Source organism: Xenopus tropicalis, chromosome 5 (genome assembly GCF_000004195.4).
Source record: "Xenopus tropicalis strain Nigerian chromosome 5, UCB_Xtro_10.0, whole genome shotgun sequence".
In the NCBI taxonomy this organism is placed as follows: Eukaryota; Metazoa; Chordata; class Amphibia; order Anura; family Pipidae; genus Xenopus; species Xenopus tropicalis.
Window position 1 is genome coordinate 76,578,346 of NC_030681.2, and position 26,493 is coordinate 76,604,838.

A 26,493-nucleotide genomic window follows, 5' to 3' on the forward strand; every position below is an offset into this window, starting at 1 on the left:
AGTAATTAGAAATATGGATATTTAGTTGTGGCTTGCCATTATTATGCCATTGTTACAACTAACAGCTAAAGCTGTACAGCTGAAGCTCTACTGTGGGACATCAAACTATGTCACCCTCTCTACTGTTACCAGTATCATGAGCTGGGAAAATATATAATTCCAGATCTCTTCAGGTCGAATCAGTGTCTACCTTTTGATTTCAAATGGGTACACATTCAGTATATGAGAATCACCCAGTATTATTGCTGTCAGATGAAAGAACTTACATTCCCACCCACCCCTAAAACACCATGTAAATAACACAGTTATATATTAAGGGAGTGGGGGTGATATATTAAAAGAAGCAGAGTTTGAACCAGCTAACCATGTTACATGATAATTGGTGGCTATAAGTTGTTACTAGAACTTTACCAAACTCTGCATATGTTATAACAACATATGTTATAACAAACCAAACCAAAATCCTAATAAGCAGTTGGTTTCTGCTTTATTGATAAGAACAAAGCAGCAGAAGTTGCACACTAGCCTCTAAGTGACAGTAATTATTAATAATAATTCCTGGTAATGATAAATTAATCTTTGTTTGTCTCCAGTTTTGCTATTGCTTGTGGTGTCAAGAGTGGTTCTGTGCGCTGTATCTGCAAGGATAATTATGCTGGACCAAACTGTGAAAGGTAAGCGTGAAAATAGCATCATGTCCAAATATTCTCCATTTCTTTTGTGTATTTTCATACTGTGCAAAATGTTAAATTGAACCTTTATCCCCATACTAATAAAATGCAATATTTGCTTAGGCAATAGGCACATTATCCCATAGCTACCAAAAAAGTTTACTCTTAAACAATAACTGCTACCTGCTGATTGGTTGCCGTGGGTTACTGCACTTAAAAAAATGTATTTCCCTTTATTGCATAACTCCATTAAGACGTTATCAGTAAAATATAAGTGAACCTCAAGGATGGGACCCTTCTAGGAAAAGCATGCAGTTACATCATAACCTTAAAATACAGGTAGGCCCCTTTGTGTAGGAGAAATTAGGCAGGATATAAAACATGCAAACACTTCTTAAGGCTTTAGGAAATCTTAACAAGTGGTCATTTATTATATGTTGCATATAAACCAGGTATAACAATCCACTTAATCAGTGAACAGCCTCTTTGAAATCTTTCAATAACTGTCACACTGGTTGCCCAGAGGTTAATAGTAAGGCTGCAACATCTCCTTAAAGGAGAAGAAAAGGCTAGTAAAGAGTTAATCCCAAGCTGCAGGCATACCTTCAGTTGTCTCAATAGTGCCCTTAAGTCTCCCCATATTTCACCTGTTCAGAAGATCTGAAGCCTAACAGGAAGAAAAAATGCTGAGCTGTGTACAGAAAGTTCCCATAATGCCTCACTCCTGCACAGACATCCAGACCAAACTGAACATGCTCAGTTAGTAAGACCTCCTGCTGATTGGCTCAGATCCACATTCCTAAGGGGGGGAGTGAGTTCTTAGTATTCTTGAGGGAGGGGGGAGCAGGAAAGAGCAGAGAACAAAAAGCTGCGTGTCTCTGGCAGAGGAATTACAGACACAGGAAATCTTTTTTCAGAGAAGTCAGTGCTGCGTTCCTGTGAGTGCTTATGGCTATATTTACATAGACTTTCTGATAAAGCTTACTTAGTTTTTACCTTTCCTTCTCCTTTAATCACTTACATTTCCTTCTCCTCCTCGCCCCCCCCCCCCTCGGGAATTTGCTTTGACTTCTGGCTTTTGGGCATGCTCAGTTGTTCTAAGCTCAAATTACTAAATACGCCCCCCAGTCTAGCAGCCAGTGAAGAGATGGCATTGCTGGTTTCCATAGAAACTCAGCTCTAGGTGTCTGCTTCAACTTTTTTCCCCCAACCAACTCTCCTGAGCTGAGCTCAAACACAGCAGAACTTTTATCAGACAGTTCTGCTTATTTGAGCCTGTATTCTTGATGAAATGTATGCTGAATAAGGGTCTGTGTGTGTGTATGCTGTTTGCAGATTTAAATGTATCTGATTATGTATCAGAGGCAAAATGGCCACTGGGTAAAAGCTGCTATTTGCTTTAGGAAAATGTGATGGTGCTGGCAAGTGGAGGGGATATATGCAGTATAAATAATGCCATTTGGGTGGGGGAGATGTGCCCAACTGATATACATTGTAGGCAAATGTAGGCTTTACATGTCCTTTAAGGGCTGAGGGTAGTGTTCAAGGAGAACTAAACCCTAAACCTCAGCCCCTCTCCACTGACCCCCGTTCAAGCACCCTCCCCGCAGAATCTTTTTTGTTCAAATGTGTGTCAAACTGCCATAAATCTGCAGAGTTAGTGGCCAGTGTTATTGGCCAAGAGTATTGGCTGAAGGTAGTGGCCGCTCTTATGGACTGAGGTTAGTGGGTAGTGTTAAAGGAGAACTAAATCCTAGCCCATTCTAACCCCCCCTTCATTCACCCTCTACTCCCCCCCCCCTTCAAGCTCCTTCCCCGCAAGGGAGCTAGGACGGGGGCCAGAGGTAGGGCTAGGGTTTAGTCCTCCTTTAAGGGCCTAGGGTAGTGACTGGTGTTAAAGGCTAAAGGTACTGGCTGGTGTCAAGAGCCAAGGATAGTGACCGGTTTGAGCCCTGAGAGTAGTGGCTGGTTTTATGCCTTTTTTTATTTCCAACAGATTTTTATGATTGGGTGTCATGGGGCGAGAGTAGTGGCCAGTCTAATGGCTAGGGTATGGTAAGTGTTATGGGCTGAGGGTAGTGCCTGGTGTTATGGGCCGAAAGTAGTGGCTGGTGTTATGGGCCAAAGGTAGTGGCCAGTGTTATGGGCCGAGGGTAGTAGCCGGTGTCATGGGCCGAGGTTAGTGGCTGGTGTCATGGGCCAAGGGTAGTGACCAGTGTTATGGGCCGAGGGTAGTAGCCGGTGTCATGGGCCGAGGGTAGTGGCTGGTGTCATGGGCCGAGGGTAGTGGCTGGTATTAAGGCCCGAGGGTAGTGGCTGGTGTCATGGGCTGAAAGTAGTGCCCGGTGGTCTGGCCGGGGGTAGTGGCTCTTGACATCGGCCACTATATTTGGCCCTTAACACCAGCCACAACCCTGAGCCCTTTTTTCTCTGAAGTGAACTAAACTCTAGCCCATACTCATCCCCCCTCCCACCCTCTACTGCCCCCCCTTCAAGCTCCCTCCCTGCAAGGGAGCTCAGAGGGGGTGCAGAGGATGGGCTAGGGTTTAGTTCTCCCTTAAGGGCTGAGGGTAGTGGCCGGTGTTAAGGGCTAAAGATAGTAGTGGCTGGTGTTATAGGCCAAGGGTAGTGGCTGTTGACGCCATCCACTATCTTTGGTCCTAAACACTGGCCGCTACCCTCAGCCCTTTTAGGAGAACATGGGAAAAATTCCCATAAGCCACGCCCCTGCACCGAGACCCCTGTTCATGCGTAATTTGTAAGACTATGAGGAAGCTTCCTGCTGATTGGCTCAGATCCACATTCCTAAGAGAGGGGGTGGGGCTTTGTAGCATTCTTATGGGGGGGGGGTAAATCCTGGGTTTCTTCTCATAGATCAGTGGAGCTTTTCTGTGAGTGCTTATGGCTGTATTTACATAGACCTTTCTGATAAAGCTTACTTAGTCCATATTATTCACAATGTGTCCTGTAAATGCATATTATTAGATAAAAGTCCAGTTATATATTATGGTTTCTAAGTATTGTAGCCTCAACTTTTTAAAATGTTCAACTGTTCTTGAGAACTGTGCTTTCTCATCCTGAACACACATACTAGATAGGGTCTTAAAGTGGACCTGTCACCCACACATAAAAAGCTGTATAATAAAGGTCCTTTTCAAATTAAACATTAAACTCAAACTCATATTTTTATTAACACATCCATACCCATTATGAAAGCATTTAAAAATCCCAGCTGTCAATCATATATTGCCTGCCCCGCCTCTATGCCTAAGGCATAGAGGTGGGGCAGACAGTTACTTTCACTTTGAATTCAGGACTTCTTAGATGTTGCTGCACTCCTCACATTCCCCCTCCCTCCTCCCTATGGTTTAATGTAACCAGAGCATGGACATGGGTATCAGGTCCCCCCCATACTGGCAAAGAAACAAGATTTTGGCAAGATACAAAGCTTTCCTTAATAACAGTTTCCACAAAATGGCAACTGTCTTCTTGCTGCAATTGTGAATTCCAAGGCTAAAGAAAATAAGATTAAAATAATGTATATAGTGTATGTAAAATGTATTTTACTTGACAAACACAATAGAAAACAATTTGGAATTATTTCCTAGGCTGACAGGTCCCCTTTAATGGCTTACTAGTGCAATTCTTCTTCCATTTATTACACCTTTTATTACACACCACAAAACAAATGGCTGAAATTTTTTTGTCTTGTTTTGAAAAATAATTCTATTTTATTTATATGCTGCTTAAAATTTAAAGAATGAACATTTTTCGGTTTTGATTGCTAAGAATTTACCTTTTTTGAAAATCTTCCAGAGCAAATTAGAATGTTTCTGTAGTGGATAATTTATGTATACATAGTGAAGTAATGTACTTACTTCTCCAGGCTTGAAAGGGGGTGGTATTTCGGTTTTTCCCAGTTGATGCCGTAAAAAACTGGGTGTTTTTGGATGTCCTTGTAAAAACCCAGTCTCTTCTCAGGGTTCTTCTCCAGGAGCTACAGAGAAAAATGATGTATATGAATATATTTGTGTACTACTAATGATAAGCTGCCGGGGTCAGGGCTGCTGCTAGAACTATAGGAGCACCACTTTGTCCCTGCGAATAGATATGTAATAGCAGGACAAGGAACTTCATGTCCCCACCTTTCTCAAGAGATCTTCCAGTTCTGAGTTAAGCCATTCTGGAAAAAAAGGGGCTTGTCGTGGATAATAGATGTCAGTCTGCGCCAACGTCATATGGCTTAATTTCCAGTACCTAGCAAAGAAACAATAAAGTATTTTCCATAAGGTGGATACAGTCAGTATGAAGCAGCAGAGGGATCAGTGTCTCACAGTTTTTTAAAGCCTCTGGGGCCATGTACTTCAGTGTTCCATTCCTGCCTTTAATTTTCTTCCCGTCAACCAAATTCTCAACTGCCACACCAAGTCAGCTATCTTGATGTGTCCATCGCTAGTCAACAAGATGTTATCGAGTTTAATATCCCTGCAAGGTACAGATTAGGATTAAGGAGGAGTAGGGTCATAGAAGAAAGCTCAAAGTTTATTATGCCCTGACTAACAAGTTTGATATTCCTCTCATCATAATACCTTAATACCTCTCCAGAGAATGCCAAGCATGATTCTAAACTATGGAGATTAGAGAAGGACTTTATACCCTTTTGGGCTTAGTTTACATTGGTATAGCCTCAGATTTGCTCATGCCGGCAAGTACAAGGGTTTAAACCCTGTAGAGGTATAGGATCTATTATCGAAATTTTTTGTATAAGGGAGCTTTTGGTAATATGGATCTCCATACCATAAGTCTGCTAAAAATCATTTAAACATTAAATAAACCTAATAGGATTGTTTTGCTACCAATATGGTTTGGAATGGTATGGTTCCTGTCCTACAGTGCAGTGTGCTGTGTGCCGCCACCCCCCCTGCACATCCAGAGAATTTAGCCAGAAGGAAGTGGAACAGATGGGCGGGACTAGTAGGGTTTTGGGGGAATTTTTTAATAAATCAGTCCAAAACACAACTTTTTTAAGCACAATCCTTCACAAATGTTTAGAGGAGTATAATTCACTGGTACATTCTTAATTTTTACATGATATATCTCCTTTAACAGGTTTTCGGATAAGGGATGCCATACGTGTAAAAGAGTCACAGTCCTTTATTTTTTCCCCACAGTTTTAACTAAAATTACAGCATAACTGTATGTAATGCAAAATGTTGCACCTTCTGTGCCAATGCTATAGACAGGGCCGGAACTAGGGGTAGGCAGAAGAGGCACCTACCTAGGGCGCAATGGTACGGGGGCACCAAGTAGGTACCTCTTCTTTCACCTACCACCGGTTCCAGACCCTTTTCCCCCACTGTGCAGCAGCCCGGTAACCTTTTCCTGTAGACCTGTGCCCTGTGTGTGCATGCACGCATGGGGTGGGGGGTTGTTGGTGGCGGGCTGGCCAAGCGGACCAGGTTGCCTAGGGCGCCTGGCCGACTTGGCCCGACACTGGCTATAGATTCTGCATTTCCAATCAGTTAGAGACATGAGGTTATCTGCACATTACTCTGTAATCCTTGTTTTTAAATTATTGTATCACTGCATAACTTTCATGCATGTTAATATAGACATAGATTGTAAAACAAAAAATTAAGATATCTGTGAATTTTACAAATTCTACTTACCGATGGAGAATGCCTTTATTGTGTAGAAATTGCAGACGACATACAATTTTTTGCTGTGTAGAATCTTTGCAAATTATAAAATAAAATAATATTTAACTATACTGAATAAATCTTTTTTTTATCTTTCCTTCCTTACAAGTAAAAGAAGATCAAATAAGAGGAAACCATGATAGGCAGACTTGCAGGGACCATTCCCTCCCCTTAGGCTAGTATAGTCATTTAAACCCTCCTTCACTTCATTCCATGTTGATCTAAGCATTCTGGGAAGTCCCTCTGCTTTCCATGGTGGGAGTCACTTATGTTATTAAGTTTGTCTGAAGTCAGCCTGTGCGTTTCACTACTTGATTCAGGCTGCCTCTGCTGACATACTCCATCACTATATATAAGTGTTTTGCTGGTTTCAGGGACAAAAAGAAAGATACTGAGACACAGGAACAGATGGACAAACATCTGGTACAACGCTATGGGTTACAAGATCTGGAAATCTGTTATTACATTGCTCCATATAGGGCTGGTTTTAAGGAAGTACAGAAAATTCACAAGACCTGGGCCCTAAGAGTCATTGGGGTGACCAATGACCAATGGTGACCAACGTATTAAGCTGATTTTGAAGGGAAGAATGGGAAGTAGTTATGGGATTATTGGCACTACCTTCTACCTGAGTTTGAAGAGCTGCATATGAGTGGCAAAGGAAAGAGCACCCTGCAGCCAGTTTCATGATTCTCAGTGCTTTGTGGATGGCATGATTGTTCTTCCGCTTCTTCTTTATCTTCCTTATGGCAACAAGTTGGCTTTTGCTGGAAATAGAAGCCAACAGCAATAGAAAATAAATGTAAATGATTAGAGAGTACTTTGCCTTTAAGCTTGGCCATCCATAGCTGTTAATGTAAATGTAATGTAATGTAAATGTATCCTTACCAATGTATCCTTACCAATGTTATTCAGACAGACAAATTGTGCTGTGGTAGTTAGACACAGGGGCCTCTTGTGTTCCAGTTTTTCGTACAGGTATAGGATTATTAATCTGTAATAATTGGAACCTGGGGTTTTCCAGATAAGGGATCTTTATGTAAATTCTATCACCATAACTTAAAGGACAATGTCAACCCCCCAAAAAATGTGTTGCCTAATAAAAAAAAATATAATTCTTAGCAATTATCCAATATGATTGTATTTAAAATTGCTTTAAAAGTTATTTGTAAATGTGCGATTGCTATTCAAAGCAGCATTTGCTTTACTCCAGTTTATGACTTTGTAAACAATGTTGCAAAGTTCATTCTCCTTAAGGGCTCTGGCACATGGGGAGATTAGTCACCCACGACAAATCTTCCGTGTCTCGGGCGACTAATCTCCCCGGATTGCCATCTGATCGGCGAAAATGTAAATCGCCGGTGGGATGGCAATCCAGGGAGATTAGTCGCCCGCGAACAGGGAGTTTTGTCGCAAGCGACTAATCTCCCCGTGTGCCAGAGCCCTAAGAAAGTCAGGTCTGTCAATTTACTGCCTTGTGCTACATTGTTTCAACAGTCAGAGCCACCAGGGCAGAGAAAAGAAAAGGACAGGCAGACACTGCTTTTAATAGCAATTATATATACAAATAACCATTACAAATTTGTAATGAATGTATATTGCCAAGTTGCTTAGCATTATGTTATCTTTTATTAGGCAAAAAAGTATTTGTTGGGTTGACATGTACTTTAAGGCTGCTAAAAATAATTTAAACATTAATATATCCAATAGAATTTTTGCCACCAATACAGATTCATGCAGCTTAGTTAGGATCAAGTAAAAGACATTCAGTAAAAAGTATATTTTACAGAGGATAAAGATGTTATTAAAAATGTTATTTTTAAAAATGTGATTTGCTTAAAATGGACTCTATAGGAAATGGCATTTTCAACTTTCTGGATAAATGTTTTTCAGATAAGGGATACAATATATATATATATATATATTTTTTTTTTTTTATGAATGGCAGCTCCCCTAAAACAGATGCTGACAAAGTTCCAAACAGGACACCTTACATCTGAAAACAGGCTCTTGAATTGAATTGTCAAAATACCCATTAGGTGCTGCATAGTGATGAGCAGGTCAAAAATGTTTCAACCCACACTTGATCCCTATTCCACTGTGCCCCAACCCACACCTGACCTGGCCAGCCAAATCACTTCACTTTAGATACTCACACCCATGTCATCAACTGTTTTCTTGTTATTATTATTTCTTGAATTTATAAATAATGGTACATATTTATTTATTTTTTTTAAATTGTAAACGGATTTAGTTTAATTATGTAGTGAAAATATAAGTTTATATATATATATATATTGTGATCTGTACCAAAACCAGACTGAAATAGCCTTCCCAAACAAAAAGTTGCCATCCACCTATGCTAATACCCTCTTGTTCTGCCCATGATCTTCTCTGTCCTGATCAACCAGAATCTGCCCCATGACCAGTCTCTTTACTTCATTGTTACTGGTTCGGATTAATGGACACCATGAAGGAGTTATGAAATAAAATGCACAGTTTCTCTTGGTCAGATAACCTATAGTAACTACTCAGATGTAAATTAGACCAGTTTACTGCCACTGATTAAGGCCAATTTTGCAGCTAAACATCAATGAAAGTTTGCAATTGCTTTTATAGCGAATAAACGATAATTGCCTATACCAAATTGTATTTAGCTTATAAAAAAATATGTAGTTTTAAGTACTTAATTTAACTATTTGTGCTGTGGTCCTTGCTCTTGAGATGTTATAAAATTTGCTGTTGTTATATTTGAAGAGGAGGGCTGCTACACCCATTTTAAATAAAATTGAACAATATGAATAAACCAGTTATAAAAATTATACAGAAAACATTTTGTTTTATATAAGACAAATGATTATTCTTAGAGCAATGTGCATCTCCACAAAACTGAAGGATACTTATTGGATCTCAAAAAACAGAAAAAAAAGAAAAAAGAAATCTGAGATAGAAAGAACTTAGTGATGTCATGTAGGTCAGTGAGCTACATTATGAGTTTACATGCTTTGCTTCAGTTCTATGTCAGCAACATGCCCTCTGTGAACTATCGATAACAAAGCAAGCTTAGTAGCCCTGACAGGTTTAATGACAAAGCAAAGTAATATGGTTTAAATACTTGAACGGAAAGCAAAATTTGATAATTATTATGATTATACTCTTTTTGTTAAAGGTGCGCCCCAGGTTATTATGGAAATCCTCTTCTAAAGGGAAGTACATGTAAAAAATGTGACTGCAGTGGGAACTCAGACCCTAACCTGATATTTGAAGACTGCAATGAGTTGACAGGACAATGTAATAATTGTATGCGCAACACCACTGGTTTTAACTGTGAACGATGTGCGCTGGGGTATTATGGAGATGCCAGAGTTGCTAAAAACTGCAAAGGTAATTGGAACAATGATTGATACTTTATTAGTACAGTATAGAAAATACTAGAGGCGTGTTATATTTTCAGACCTAATAATAAATCCAGAAATTATGCAATGCATAATGAATGCACAATGGATTTCTTCTTACAAACAGGCTCAACAAAGAGTGAAGGGAGGAGGTTATATTCTGGTAAGCTATTTACCTAACTTACAAGGACCAAACAAGCACGTAGCTTCACTTTCCCTGTTTGCCCTGTTTAGTGTGTGAAATATGAAAAATCATAGTGATTAAAAAAAGGCAAGAAGTATGTTTAGCACGTGCCCTATTTATTGAACTCATGCTGAACAAGGGGGTAAACTGCCCCTTTAATGTCTCTATTGTAAAATTCTTTACATCCCTAGTAGCACAGTTGCAGTTACACTGTGTTCAGATGAAAGATCTACAAATTCAACTGATCCTAACCAGTTTGTAATTTAAGCAATTAGTACTTTGAATAAGTGAGAAGGAAACACTGAGGGGTAACAAAATGTTAAAGGCTCCCCCAATGTAGCACAAAAACTCATGAGCCCTGGGTACATGCAGGCAATAAATTATCTTCTGAAAGGAAGAGGATTACTCGCCTGCATGTACCCCAGGCTGGTGTGATTTCCACCACTTAAATGATTAAAATGACTTGGGGGTTCTTAATATTTGGCACCCCACAGTCATTTTAACGTTATTTCTCCAAACCAAACTTTCACAGTGCTTGTCATGGGCATTAAAAGGTGTAGGACAAAAATCCACTTTTTGCTATTCAACCTAATATTACACATACCATATCTGTTTGAATCTATGAATTACTGCATTTTTTTATTTAGTGGTCTTTGAATAACTCAATCCTCTTACATGAAAAGGAGAAAGACATTTGAGGTTTCATTTTCCATTTTTACCTACATGTACCTCAGCCCACTGGGTCAGCAAAGAGTTTTCAAAGATAAAAAGAAGCTCAAACTGTTGGGTAAAAGCTAAATAAATAGCTCTTATTGTATATAATTCACTCCCAGTTTTATACAAGCACACTTTTGTATATTGCCCATCAAAATGTTATTATGAACCTAGTTATGACAACTAATTAACCTGCAAATTTATGTTTCAGAGTGTCGATGCTCAAAGTGTGGTACAGAAACATGCAATGATATTACTGGGACATGTCAGTGCAAACCAGGAGTCACAGGCGTTTTCTGTGATCATTGTGAAGTAAGTAAATTATAACCCCACCATCTGAACTTACTTTATTTAATGTTCTTAGCTAGAATAATTTAAAAATGGCAATATGAAGTCCATTGTTTGTATATTTGGTAGGTTTAAGTGTGTGCAATAAACAGCAGAGCAGCTACTAGTTTCAGTTAAATTTAACATGAATTAATTGGGCAATAACTATTGTGGTACAATGAATTCAAAATGAATATTTGGTATGGAAGCAAAATCAGAGAATTCTACTGAAATGAAATTTGTTTGCCCACTCTTTGAAATAAATAATTATTGTACAAAAAACACATTTTCACAGTGAAAGCAGAGCTGCCTCGTGGTTCCCACCCCTACTGCTATCAATCTACAACTCCAAGCATTTCAATTTATTGCTGAGTGTGAATGCTCAGCATTTTATAGAAGAATTAAAGGGGACCTGTCACCCTAAGAAATAATTACACATTCTTTTCAGGTTAGTCAAGCATAATAAACTTGACTTACACTATATATATAAATGATTTAAATCTTGTTTCCTTCAGTCTTATTACAGAATTAAAGCAAGCAGACAGGAGCCATTGTGTTAGTAAGGAAAGCTTGCCAAAATCTTGTTTATGTGCCAGAATGGGGGACCTGATGCCCATGCTCATGCAGTGGCAACACATAATGAGGAAGGAAGGGGAAAGTGAGCAGGGCAGTGAAAGTACTGTATAGAAAGCGAACGTAATTGGCTGCAACGCCTCTGTGCCGAAGGCGTGAAGATGAGAAGCTGTGATCACTTTTCACTCTCTGCAGTTCCAGTTGTTCAGAGTGTTGGCCCAAATGAACAAAACAATAAAATGTGTATCAGTGTATATAGAAGCAGTATGGTATTAGTTCTGATCGGCTGAAATTTCATCCATGGCAATTGATTCCTCTGACTTGCTGTTTTTTGCATGAGATTTTTTTTAAAAAGTCTTTTTAGGTGGCAAATACCCACTCAGTGTGGGAGGGTGGCATTCTTTGTTAAATCCCATTCAGCAGCAAACCAGAGCAGAAAGCCAACTGAGTTAAGGAATTCATTTTTTTCAGTAACCGATTGCCAAAACATAGGGTTGCCACCTCGCCCTTTTATGTAAGCGAAATTTAGCAGTATCACTAAATGTCTGCAGTCTTGCAAAAACCACAGGTATTCTCATCACTATTGGTAGAGTAAAACATACCCTACCTTATGTATAATACCTCCATCCAGCAGGAAATTTATTGGTGTTGTTTGGGATGGCTTAGCCTACCCAAGCCTTAATTAAAATCTGCACACAGTTGGAAAGTATGTTAAAAACAAGGCTGGAAAACGCAGAACTCATTTACAAATACAAGTGCAATTTCAGATGCAGTACACCATGTATTTCACCCATAATGCAGCCTTATTCCACACAGTTGTAGATAGTAATATTCTAAGACAATTTGCAGTTGGTCATTATTTGTGTTTTTTTAATTATTTCACTTTTTGTTCAGCAGTTCTCCAGTTTGCCATTTCAGTAGATATCTGGTTGCTAGGGTTCAAATTACCTTAGCAACCAGGGAGTGGTTTGAATGAGAGCCTGTTATATGAATAGGACCTGCATAGAAAAAAGTAATAAAGTAATAAAAAGTAACAAAATAAAATGGTGGCCTCACAGAATAGTTTTTTGGTTGCTGGGGTCAGTGATCTGAGTTTGAAAGTTAGAAAAACAAGGCAAATAATCAAAAAGTATAATGAAAAAATAATCAAGACCAGTTGAAAAGTTACTTATAACTGGCCATTCTATGACATACTAAAAGTTAACTTGAACCTCCCCTTTAAAACAGATTGCACATACACAATTTGACAATCGAACAAAATTGTGCTCAAAATTTTTGGAGTGGGAATTGGAGCACTTCCCTTGCTTAGCGTTACAAATTACCCCCAAATTTGATTCCTCAGGCACAAAGCAGCTGCCTGCAATGGAAACTCTGGAATTATCACCACCTTCGCGGTGGCGGTAGCTCCAGGTTCCCCTGTCCCAGTAGACACACTTGCCCCCTAATCTTCTGAACACACTAAGTGGATGCATGTACACACAAGTGCAGGAAGTATTCATAGGAGCAAGTATATTTACTGAATGCAATCAATCAAAGCAAAGATTGCACAATTGCAACTGCAGTCATGTAAATGAGCCCTAGACTGTAGTATGAATATGAATGTGGGAAAGTTTCTTTCCTTTTATAAATTCAGTAGCTGAATTATTCAAAATAATATACTGTATATCCCTTCAATCAAACTTCTACATCTGTTGTTGCTTTAGTGACTGTATATGTGGCCTAACATAATGCCTGTGTTTTGTTTTTCTAGGCTGGGTACTATGGTTATACCAGTTGCTTGGGCTGTCAGAAATGTATGTGCAGCCCAGCTTCCTTGGATAACAACTGTGATCCCGAAACACGACAATGTAATTGTAAGCCTGGCGCAGGAGGTCTGAAATGTGAGAGGTGCAAGCCAGGATACTGGAATTATGGACCATCTGGATGTCAGAGTAAGTACATACACTCTGACCTTGTATTAGGTTAGCTTATAAACTAAAAACATCACTGAATATTACAGAAATCATATCTTAAATGCTTAAAATCAAATATTCCACATAGCACAGCATAACCTTAAACCAGTGCTGTCCAGCTGGTGACCCACAGCCCCCCATCTATCTAGCAGCTGTGACTGCTTACCTTTGTGTAAACTTTAAATGGTATCAGTACTGAGATTTACTGGACCCTGCATTGTTCACCTCAGATGCAGACTGTAAGCCCCTGCAATGTTAACATCTGTTAGGCCCTGCACTGCCCACACCTTAGTTTTGTTACTTGTGTAGTCATTATATGTTTCCCTGTCTGTGTGTGCCATAATTTGCCTGCCCTGTGCTGCTTGTGTGTGCGATACACTGCCTGCCTAGTGCTCCCTGCAGGAGGTGAACCTGGCAGGGGTTTGTTCTGGGAATTTGTTATCATTTGGAAATAGTTGTTAGGGGGTCCCTAAGGTGTTTAATTATGTGCTGGAGGTTGCTGTGCTATCTGCAGAGGAGGAGCAAGAGGCATATGGATTTAAGGGTATGGCCTAATATGACTCAACTTTTTTCACATGACTCAACCATTTGTCTTTTTAGTGTCTTACCACTATTAAATTGGAATTGGTCTTAAAAAAGTTTGTGTTAACATGGGTGTGGTTTAAAGTGGGTTTGGTTTAAAAAGGGAGTGGTCAAAACAGACTTCCTCTATCGGCCCTCCACCACATAGGCCACAAAAATTCCGGCCCCTGGTAACATTTACCATTACTTTACTGTAAGTATGAGCAAGAACTAGTGCTTTTAAATCTAGGAGCGTATTTATTATGCTGTGTAAAACTAATTTGCCGAAAAACGGGGTAAAAAGCTGTGTAAAATAAATGGAAAAGATCGCCATCTGAATGCCGGATATTACGCCGGATATTACACCGTTATTTTCCATAAGTTCCGGTGGAAGAAAAAACGCGTAAAACAATTACGCCGTTTTTACGCCATTTTTACACGGCGAAGCCTGGCGATGTGTGGCAAATTTTCTTGCCATTTTTTTACACAGCATAATAAATATGCCCCTAGTCTTCCAACTATAATACCTGTAGTTTAGATAGCAAAGAAACATTCCTTTGAATATATATTTTTTAATAAGTTAATTTAGCAGTTACAGTTGTACAGTATTTCAGTATATTTTGAGTTAATCTGTCATATGGTTAAAAATTTTTGTAAAAAGTAATGACACAAGACTAGCTGTAAAATAAATTTGCATTAACAATAATGATAATCAAACTGATAACGCTGGTTCACATTGAATCCTTTTCATGTGATGCTGATAATTAGCACATGCATATTATTGTTCAGATTCGGTTTAGTATTCAGATAAAGTCTGTGGTTTAAGCCGAATGCTAAAACTGTGAATTTTGTGCATGCATCCCTAGTAGCCGATTAGGGATACTAAAGGTACCTAGGTACCTGAATGTGTAATAAGATTTTATAGTTTATTCTTAAAACAGCACACACAGTAGTGTAACTACCATACAACCCAGTGGACAAGGGGGCTGCTGTATGGTAGTGCCCCCTTTCCCCCTACCTTGCATTTTAAACTTTGCTGCCTGCTTCTTTGCTGCATACAGCAACCAGGCAGGGATGGGAGCCTTGGGGTGTGCACTGTGCCCTGCCGTAGATTTTTTTGCAGGGGGGCCCTGTGTATACCTTAAGGTATACCACTGAGAAATTTAGGTATAATCTTCAACCAGCATTGTATCATTGTACAGCAAACAGAACAGATACAAACAGAAATTAAAGTATAGCTTGTGCTTTAAAGGGAACTAAAGCCTTTTTAAAACACTGGCTCCACTACCAGACACCTCCTGCCTCCCAAGGTCCAATAAAACATTGTGCTATTTTCACTTTTTGGTGATTACAAAATTATTTCGGTGCTCCCATAATTTCTGGTGTACTAAATAAATAATATATTGCCCTTGAAATCTGTTTTGTGATTATTTTAATCACATATATATATATATATATATATATATATATATATATATATATCAATTTTATATCTACTAATTAATTTCATGTACTGTGGGAGGTGATAAGGAAGGCTTTGGCAACAGAACGTATTAGTAATTATTAATACTAATTATCCAATAACTTTTTAGGGGATCCAGTTTTAAGCACATAAGGCTAATGCCACACCATGCATACGGCGTATATTTTCGGCAAGCGGAAAAACACAAAACTTTGCATTCTCTCACGTTTTTATACAGATTTCGGCTACATGTGCCTGTACCCAAGTGAATTCCATTCACATATTTTTCGGCTTGCCGAAAATATACTCCATACGCATGGTGTGGCATTAGCCTAATGTCAACTGTGAGCACTGTTGGTGTTGCAGTCACATATTCTCCACACACATACTTTTATAACTCTAAACCCAAATGAAAAAGTAATGTAAATTACTCAGTTTGTCTACATGTATGTATGTATGTATAACTTTATTTATAAAGCGCTACAATGACACGCAGTGCTGTACAATCTTACATATGGTCATCTTACACCATAGACTGTAAAGTAGCTGCTCTGAAAGACAAGGGAAACGCAGAAACTAGTAACATGCTAATTACGCAAGTATTCAGAGGAGCTGAGTAAGTTTATATTTTTAAGATTCCCATTAAAAGCACAACCTTTTGAGGTTCATCCAGGAGAGGTGGAATGCAGAACTGACATCTTATTTATTTTAAAAATGTTGTTTGGATTCCCTAAAATGTTTGACTTGTAGGAATTATAGTGTAGCAGCAGTGACAATGCCAAAAATACATGAAAATGTACATTTTGTACTTCTTGACAAAAATTTATTGCCCCAACCCCCTCGCCCCCACTGACAAAAGATAAAAGTAGCAGAGATATTTGTGATTCTGCTTTCTTGTTACAGTTTTCTATTGAAACCATTTGGATGTCAGTAACACACTGTAAAATAAGGAATATTATTGCAAAAGACAGATGTTTTACATTAAACATAATAGTGAACATATGGAATCCTGTATAATAAATGTATTATACATGATGATGGATTTGTTTTAGATAACATGAAACTTCAAAATGTTTTTCTCTTATAGAATGTGATTGTGGAGATGGCCCATGTAACAATAAAACTGGGGAATGTTTGTTAGAGGACCCAGAATCCCCATCAAGTTCAGACTGTTCATTTGGTAAGTGTTATTCTATTTAAAAGGAAAACTAAAGCCTAACTAAAGAAGCAGGTCAGAAATGTTGTTAAATATTTTGGGCTTCTATACCAGCCCAAGGTACCAACAACCCTTTAGCAGTGAAGATCTGTGCCTCGGTGAAGTGGTGAAGATGCCCCCAGTAGCTCCCCATCTTCTTTTCTGCTGATTCACTGCACATGCTCTGTGCTGCCTTCAGCTACCTAAGCTTAGGGACCAACACACAATATACTGTATATACAGAATAAAAAATTCACAATATAAGGCTGATTAGTAAATATAATACAGATAATTTCTACTTGACAGCTTTGACACCAGTTCAAATAGCAGCAGAATTTAATAATCAGCCCTGTAGCATTAGCTTATATGATAGGCAAATCTTATTTTCTGCTTAATAATTTGCTACAACCCCTAAGCTTAGCTTCTCATCAGCTGCCCAGATCCCACTGAGCATGTGAGTGTCACAGACACTTTCCAGGATGGGGAGCTCCCGTGACAAACTTGAAGTCCTGGATCATTGTTATTGAAATGCTGAAACTTTAGGCTGGTGCATTAAGTACAGTATATAAAATATGGCATTTTTAGTCATATTTATTTTTAGGGTTTAGTTCTTTTTTAAAGCCTTTGATGTCGGACTGTGCAAAGGGAAACAGTAGGGAACATGTAATTTACTCCTTGTCTAAGTGATCTGGCTTTTCTTGCAAATGCTACAGAGAGATTAGAAGTTTTGCCAAAGACATCTGTTATTATAAAGCTTGCAGTACAACCTATCCAATAAAGTAATCTTATCTAGTATACATAACATCATCAGTTAATTCAGAAAGGATAAGGTTTCACAAATCTGTATCTGTTTTCTGAAAATGAACTCTTTTGGGAGGTGGTCTTCCTGTAATTCAGAGCTTTCTGGATAACGAGTTTCTGAATCAGTGATTCCTTACCTTGAGAGTGAAGACACACAGAGCTATTAGTAGCAGCTGCTTGTCAGGGCTACTAAAATAATCTGTCATATACAATACTGAGAACTGCCTCTGCTAAAATACAACTAGAGACAATGATCAGTAAATAATCAGCATTGCCTTTTTTTGTAGCCGTGACAAGTAGCTGCTACTAGTAGCTCAGTGTGTCTTCACCCTTAGGGCAGTGGCACACAGGGAGATTAGTCGCCTGCGATAAAGCTTCACTACCACGGGTAACTAATCTCCCCGATATGCCATCCCACCGGCAAGAATGTAAATCACCGGTGGGATGGCACACATGTCACTTCAGTTTTCCACTGACAAATAAATGCCAGCACATAAAAGTCAATACATTGCCTTTCACCGACTGTACGTGTATGAACTGACAATATTGGGATCAGCCTGTCTGCATACACTCAGAGTGGATTTTGGTGCGCACCAAAATCTGCTCTGTGTACTGCAGGGCTGATCCCATGTCTGTCAGTGCACACACACAAAGAGCAGATTTCAGTGCACTGCAGTTTCTCTGCTGGTCTAGTAGCCACAACCTTAAGGACAACCACAAAAAGGGAAATGAGAATGCTGCAAGTAAAAGTGTTAAACTTGGTCAATTAAACATAATTATGTAATGAAAGGTTCAAAGTTTGCTACGCCTAATCACACATAACCACTTAGAACGTAGCATTTACTGGTCATCTTTTAATGATTAAAACTGAAATTGGTTGCTGTAAGTTAATAAATGGGGCACAATCCATAGTCTTTTTCTTACATTGTATGTGCCTAATATAGAGTGTACATTCGTTTTGAAATAACTGCAGTCGATGTCTATAATTTTTTTAGATTGTGATAAGTGTATATGGGACTTAATTGATGACCTCAGAATAGCTGCATTGTTAGGAGATGAAACAAAGACTACAGCACTTAATATATCAACTGGTGTTGCGGCTCACAAACATCTAAATTACATCAATTCCACGTTGTTCCATCTTACGGTATGATATGCATTTTGTTTGTCTGTACATTGTGTTTATAAGATATTTAAGGGATAGTTTACAAATGGAGGGGCATTAACAGCTTTCAACAGTCAAACACCTTCTTTATGGAGTGGGGTTTGTCACTAATTGTTTGGCAGTGAATAATGTTATGCGAAGGTGGATTTTTCATGGCATGCCCCCTTCATATTCATACCACAGCGTGTGCCACTAATAATGTCATATTTTTAGTGATGGTAATTGTATAATTCCATTTAAAGGAAATGTTGGAGGACAAGAACAATCAGTCAATATTTACAGATCTAATGATTGATAATGCAGAAAGTAAAGTGGAAGCTCTTCAGACCAAAGTAAATGAGCTTGCAGACAAAGTGAGTATTATTATGTTTTGGTTAACATTGGATGCATAACATGTATTTTATCTATATCTATGGTTCAAAGACTCACTGGGTTTAAAGGGGTAGATCCCCTTTAAATTTATTTTTGGTATGAGCAAACATTGAAATTGTAAGATAGTTTGCAATACCAGATTGCTAGGGTCCTATTAATTCTAGCAACCTGGTAGTGGCTTGAGTGAGTGACAGGAAGATGAATAGAAGAGGGCTTGAATAGGAAAATACTGTAAGTAATAAAAAGTAACAATTACAATTACCGGTAAACTGCAGCCTCACAGGTGTGTTGGGGTCACCACCATGCAAAAGTTAAGGATACATTGAAGCCTTTAGGCTGGCGCTACATGGGTAAGTAGGTTACCCTGTGTACCCTATTTAATTGAACTTCATTAGCCACCACAAAGTGATCGAGGCCCAGCATATAACTACACTGCTAAATATGAAGATGCTTTTAAGAATCTTTGTTATAAGTAAATTAAATGCCGACCGCAATTGTTGTGTCTGTGGCTACAGAGCACAGCAGGCACAGGCAAAAGAGAGCCCTGTACTTAACACCTGCCAGGGCAGGGCCCAAACAAGGGTACGTACCTCTTACCTACCTTTCCCTAATTTCAGCCTGTCCTGAACTCCTGATGCTTCAGTGTGTGAGTCATGCTCGCCTGTGCGGTGTGGGGGGGTGCACTGGGGTTGGAGGAGGCAAGTGGGAGGCATGGTGGAATGGGGTATCTGCAACCTTAGGCTCAGCAGTGTGTCAGGGAATGCTCATGAACCTCTCCTCATTGTAGCTCTGTCAGAATTTTGTACCCAAACCACACTTTCCAGATACATGTACAACTTTAGGTGGGGGCATTCTGACCAATAAAGATGGCGTACTGCACCAGTTTTTCCAGTTTGCCCCTGCTTAAATGAGCACTAAATATTTTTACTCTCAGGGCATTAATACATTTTTGGTTAATAAAAAATACTGACAAGTGACTGACAGCGTTTTCCAGTCAGTGCCATATCATTTATTTATTCAGCTAATGGGAATTTTCAACTGTGAGCATCCATTATGCCTGTAAAAGCCACATATAGTAGTAGAAAGTAGCTTATTCAGGCATACAATATATACTGTGAAATAAAAATGAGATTATGAAGATATGCGGGTTCCTTATAATTTGCGTATTTGATACCTTGATCAGTAGCAAACATCTAAAAGTCACGTGGTACTGTAGTTAATACAAATATAAACTTTACCTACAAACACATCACTCCACATCTCCCATGTTGTTGCTTGGCTGTCGCCAGTAACTCTCAGAAAAATGGCTTGGTGCAGCTTGACCACTTCCAAAGGCATAAGAGATGGCACTGCGGCAGAGGCCTATGTAAGCAGTGAACACACAAATTTTCATTGTGGCTATAGTGGAAGCTGACCCTTCGGTATAGGAGAAGCTGGTCCTGCTCCCCCTCGGGGTTACACCACTGCCCACATGGTGCTGCAGTGATCAGGCAAATAAAGTTGCTGTAGGGGAGAGAGAAAACAAATAGGGAATAAATGTGTGGAAATGTTGAAACATAGCATAATTATCAGCCAAAAATTGAAGTGTCTGCCATTGAACATATTCCCTCTCTGTTTTGAGTCATCAGCTAGAGTCATCAGCTAACCCCATGTTGAACTGGCGTACATATACAGTATGTGTATTGCTAAATTGTACCTGGCCAAGGCCAGTCAGAGAGGAGCCCCAAATGTAATACTCAACAAAACACAATGTTTCTTTACAGTAATATAGTATTATTTAAAATCTGGGAAAGCTCTCAGTTTTTGTATTTTATCACAAGAATTTTACATTTGCACTTGTAAATGATGGTAATTTTGCAGGAAAGCTGGCACTGAAAATTTGAAACTAACAAGAGTAATGTATGATTATTATCTTGTGTCTGTATCATCTGCAGCTGTGTTTGTGGTACCATGAGTCTCTGCTGTAAGCGTGCACAATGTACTACATGAAGTGCTGAACTTGTGTTGACATTGGCTATTTCTAGGGAAATCTAGCTGAGATGAAAGGATCTCGGTTTCACAAAGAAACCATGGAAACCATGAAACGGGCTAAGATGACTGCAGGACAAGTAAATGATATAGAAGATGGCATCCAAGGTAAACAACTTTTATTCTATTATTCTGGAAAATCTTCAGTGGTTTTCAAACTACTGCATTTGATATAATATATATATATATATATATATATATATATATATATATATATATAGCATTTTGTAGTCAGAAGCCAGTGGGAAATGTGAGGGAATATTACTTTGAAGAGAGAATAAAAAAAAAAGCTGAGTGTTACCATTAAAATAAAATAAAAGGGAATAAATCAGATATGCATATCTTGTCTCAGATCAAGGTCCTGTCTTGTTTATAATGTTCCTGTAATTAAACATCTTGCAGTGCTTTTAGCAAGACCAGGCTATGGCATCAGGTTTTCAGAGTTTTTGTGTATATATGGACAATTAAGCTGTCAAAAGGTGAACAAAATAGAGGTATGAAAGGTGATTTTACAGTACAGGTTATTGCGGCATTATAGCATGGTGCCACAAGTGCCGCCCCTCTCTGCCAATCCTTGCACTGGCTACCTGTCACGTACAGGATTCTGTTCAAGATTCTTGTATTCGCCTTCAAAGCACTCACTGGTGCCGCACCACTCTATTTAACCACCCTAATCCCCAAGTACACCCCCAGACGTAACCTTCGCTCTACACATGACCTCCTTCTCTCCTCCTCACTTATCACCTCTTCTCACTCTCACATCCAGGACTCACGCGCTGCACCCATCCTCTGGAACACCCTTCCCCGTCCCATTAGGCACGGCCAAACTCTCCCCTTTTCACTCAAGCCTATAACCTACAGTAAACCCCCCAAACATTCACTAACCACTGGTTTTCACCTCTCACTCTGCACTTACTGTCACTTTACACACCTACATGAACTCTAACGCCATGCTAGTTAGACCTTGACCTTATGGGGGAGATTTACTAATCCACGAACGGTCCGAGGGCGTCCGAATGTGTTTTTTGTAATGATCAGTATTTTTGCGACTTTTTCATCGCCATTGCGACTTTTTCATATGTCCCGCAATTTTTTCGTCACCGTTGCAACTTTTTCTTATATTTTCCACAACTTTTTCGTCACCGTTGCGAAAAAATCGGATTGGTTTTTCCACAAAATGCGATAAAATCGCGACGGCAACAAAAAAGTTGCGACAAATACGAAAAATCGCGATGGCGACAAAAAAGTCGCAACAGTTTCGTTTCCAATACGATTTTTGCCCTTTTGGGATTCGGATTTGTGGATTAGTAAATCTGCCCCTATGTCTCAGCCCTCCCTTTTAGAATGTAAGCTCTTGCGAGCAGGGCCCTCCCCCTAGTGTCTCCGATCCTCATCCAAATGTAACTGCAAACCATTATTGTGAATTGTTTATATGTACATGTTAACTGTTCTGTCTTTTGTACCCCTCTATTCTATAAAGCGCTGCGTAAATTGATGTGGCTATATAAATAATAATAATAATAAAAATGATTACTACTAGAAACGCTGCATTTATAATGAATTTACTGCACCAGCCTAAATCTTCAGCATCTCTATAACAGTAATGATCTAGGCCTTCACAGAAGCTTACCATCTTGGATTTTGGTAAGACGGTACATGCTCAGTGTGGTCTGGGCAGCTGTTGAGAAGCTAAGATAAGGGGACGTTGCAATCATCAAGCAAAACATAAGGGTTGCCTAGTATAGAAGAGGATGCTACAGGGCTGATTATTAAATTGTGATGCAAATTTGACTGGTTTCTGAGCCTTGTATCATGACATTTGTATTTTATACATACAATATATTGTGGGTCCCTAAGCTCATGTAACTGACAATATCACATAACATGTGCAGTGAATCAGCAGAAAAGTAGATGAGGAGATACTGGGGGAACTTCAGAGGCACCGATCTTCCCTGCTTAAGGGCTGTGGGTGCCTTGGGTAGTACAGAAGCCCAAAAGTTTAATATTCCTAAAATATGCATTTTAGTAGTGTTGGCAGCTGGCCAGTATTGATGCTTGATACTGATGTTATTTTATCAAATATAGATAAAAAATATATTTGTATAAAATGTCTGATTGTTTGTTAACATTTGAACAAAAATGGTAACATTTAATTAGGATTCTTTATTCAATAATATACAATCAATAAAAGTCAGCTTTAATTGGTGAAAATTTGCAGTTTTGTAACCCATTGCAATAAAACAGTATTTTCTGGTGTACTGTATAATTCTGATTAGTCAATATAGCTTACTAGACCTGAGGGATAATTTACAAATGCAAGTGCAGTGTGCAACATGCTTGCATTTTTATGCAAATCGGGTGCAAATTACACTAAGCATTAAGTGGGAGTTGCATCATTTCCAGAGTGCAGTGTGGGAATCCTGGAGCTACCACCGGGTCCAGGGTGGTAGTAATATACTAATTATCAGAAGAGGCAGGATAGATACATTGTCAACCATGTGGAAGAGCAGTAGAGTGTTGTTTTGGCGCAAGTGCCTTAATGAATTGTCTCAATATGAACTCTACTGTGTGTCCATTTTGAAGCATATATAACCATTTTGGGGTGAACTGAAGCTGTCTATGTGTGTTCTACTGAGGTGAAACTTTTGTTTTATCATTTTCTTTTCAGAACTACTTGGCAAATTAGAGTATTATGAATCATTGCAAGGAGACCTGAGCGCTGCTGATCGTGTTAAAAGTGTGAAACAAGCAGAGCAAATGCTTAAGGAAATGGAAGAACTGGACTTCAGTACACAAAGGATTGCACTAGAAGAAGAGGAAGAATATGTTGAGGAGTGTAAGTAACCTGACTCTGGATATATATCCCAGTCCGCTGCAGTAGTGTCTGTTTGGTCCATGGGCCAATCTGGCAGATTTAGCACTCAACAAAAGTGGCCAGACATGGGTAGATTTAAGCTAGCAATTCAAGGCCTTTAGACTGATTAGGCAGTATGGGGCAGTGTATCTGCCTGTGTATCCAACGGGAAAATCAAACCTGCCCGAGCGACACCTGGGCGATTTTTCAGCCAGATATCGATCGGGGAGGCCTGTCAGGGGGACAGGCAATCCTGTCTGATGGCTTCAATGCCTGTCATTGTAATTTGATCGTTTGGCTGAACCTTCTTCCAATATTGACCTTCTTAGGAGGGCATAATGGAAGATCCGCAACCTCGCCAAATGAGCGGATGTTAACAGCTATGGCCAAATTAAGGTTCTTTTTTGGGGTTTCCTTTATTTTGTTAGATACTGTTTATAAATGTTACAGTGTTCTATAAATACATTTCTAGTTTTAAGTTTCAAAATGCTGAACTTAACTTGCATTCAGTTAAATTGATTTCTTTACGATTTCTTTCATTTTTCTTGTTCAGTGCTGCGTGAAATCCTAGATGAATGGCAGCAAGTACAAAACAATACCCGATCTCTTCTCCCTAACGTACTAGAGAAAATTGCAGAACATGATGATGAGCTTGCAGATCTGTATGAAGCACTGGAGGAAGCACGCCATGACATCAACCAAACCAGAGAAAAAAATAAGGCAAACATTGCCAAGCTTCATATGTCTAATGTAAGATGGAGTCACTTTCCTTTACAGCACAATAAAATATGGAAAAATTTCTTCTCTAACCATGGCCACAAACAGTATACACTAGGGTTGCCACCTGGCCGGTATTTTACCGGCCTGGCCACTAAAAATTATGCTTGATGCCAATGTTATTAATAGGAGAAAAAAGGCAAAAATATAGGAAGGCTGGTATTTTTTTCCAGAAAAGGTTGCAACCCTAGTATACACTGAAGGAATATAGAGTATCTATGACATTCTTAAAAGCTATATTTATTGTAGTCTGGCACTGTTTCACAATTCTTGTCTTTTTTATAGATTCAAACAGTAAAGCTGACTAAAGAAGTGGAAAATGTCAGTGAAACATTGACACAAGCCAACATAACATTGAATGGCACACACATGCTCATTTCCGATATCAGCGATATTACCAAGGTAATATAGTAAATAAAAAAAGGAGAACTCTGATCTATTCTTAGTCCAGTAAAATCCAATCTATACTCAAGGAACTGAAATGTAACGTAGGATATCTGTTATCTGAAATGCTTGGGAACTGGTGTTCTGTAATTTGTATTAGCATACCTTAAGTTAAGGCAACTGAAAACAATGAAAAACTGAATAACCTCAATGGGATTGTTTTGATACCAATATGGATATATGCAGCTTAGTTGGGATCAAGTCAAAGCTACTGTTTTATTATTACAAAAAAAAAAGCATTCATTAAAAAAAAATCTTTTTTTTTTTGCTTAAAATACTCTCTGCCTTACAGTAATTTACAGTAATGAAGATTTCTAAATATTGAGTTTCCAGATGAAAGATCCCATACTTGTATGTCTTATATGTATATAAAACAATTTAGTAGGCATATAGTTTAACTGTTAATAATTAAACTGGAGCAATGGCAATGATCTAATTTTAGATTTGTTGTATGTCATATAGAACATGTCTGGGCATCATGCTGAAGTTGATGGAGCTTACACAGGACTAAAAGAAAGACTTGAAAATTTGTCTCGCAATGTTGAAAACATAGTTGAAGAAGCTGTCGCTCACTCACTAACCCTTCAAAGAGAAGCATCTGGACTAACCAGGTAGGGGAGCAATGTTGAATAAAAATAATATCAGATATAACACATACGTAAATGTACAGCTTAATGTTACATTATTTCCTATTACATTTTAATACAAAACATGTAGCAGCTTTGAAATAGACAAATTGCTCACTGAAAAAAATATTTGTACATGCCTCTAGACACAAGCTATGCTAAAACATGGGCAACCCATGCACGGAACTCTGCATTGCAATTGCATGGTTGACAGTATAGACAGTATGGTTGACAGATAGACAGTATACTTGGTAAATATATACCCCTATTAAAGTTTTGAACATTGTACTGTTATGTTTTCCCTTTCAGTGACTTAAAGGGAATTGATGCAAATGGATTTGTTCAAAAAGCCATTGATGCCTCCAATGTCCATGAGAGCATTGTTAATATGATTGAAGCTGCCAATGAGACATCTTTTATTGCACTGAGTACAGCAGAAAGAGTTATTGATGTAAGTTGCCATATTTTTTCACTTATTATAACTTTCCTTTATAGTTTACTTTTCTGTTAAATCCCATCCATAGCAATACAGTGTTATCTCAAGGATCATCTTTTAAAAAGATCCTAATAAGGACCAAAACGTCAGATTTTTCTGTACAATGTGTTTATAATAAAGCTATTAATTTAGCTCTTAAAACTCTATAGGCTCTTAAAACCCTATGCCATTAAAGTGCAGCTAGCTCATTTATTGTG

The 26,493-nt window shown here is 38.7% G+C and overlaps 1 protein-coding gene across 2 annotated transcripts in view; it reads left to right on the plus strand.

The window, feature by feature from the left end:
• lama4 (laminin subunit alpha 4) overlaps positions 1 to 26,493 on the plus strand; it is an 89,111-nt gene that overhangs the window by 29,299 nt on the left and 33,319 nt on the right. Inside the window, exons 4-16 of one of the 2 annotated variants that reach the window (XM_002936937.5) lie at positions 594 to 674; positions 9,540 to 9,754; positions 10,875 to 10,975; positions 13,314 to 13,494; positions 16,626 to 16,718; positions 18,530 to 18,681; positions 18,942 to 19,052; positions 21,096 to 21,207; positions 23,768 to 23,935; positions 24,507 to 24,703; positions 25,016 to 25,132; positions 25,637 to 25,785; positions 26,110 to 26,251. In XM_002936937.5, coding sequence (XP_002936983.2) covers positions 594 to 674; positions 9,540 to 9,754; positions 10,875 to 10,975; positions 13,314 to 13,494; positions 16,626 to 16,718; positions 18,530 to 18,681; positions 18,942 to 19,052; positions 21,096 to 21,207; positions 23,768 to 23,935; positions 24,507 to 24,703; positions 25,016 to 25,132; positions 25,637 to 25,785; positions 26,110 to 26,251 — 1,819 coding nt within the window. The remainder of the gene's footprint in view (positions 1 to 593; positions 675 to 9,539; positions 9,755 to 10,874; positions 10,976 to 13,313; positions 13,495 to 16,625; positions 16,719 to 18,529; positions 18,682 to 18,941; positions 19,053 to 21,095; positions 21,208 to 23,767; positions 23,936 to 24,506; positions 24,704 to 25,015; positions 25,133 to 25,636; positions 25,786 to 26,109; positions 26,252 to 26,493) is intronic. The other variant, XM_031902347.1, reaches the window with a different exon arrangement.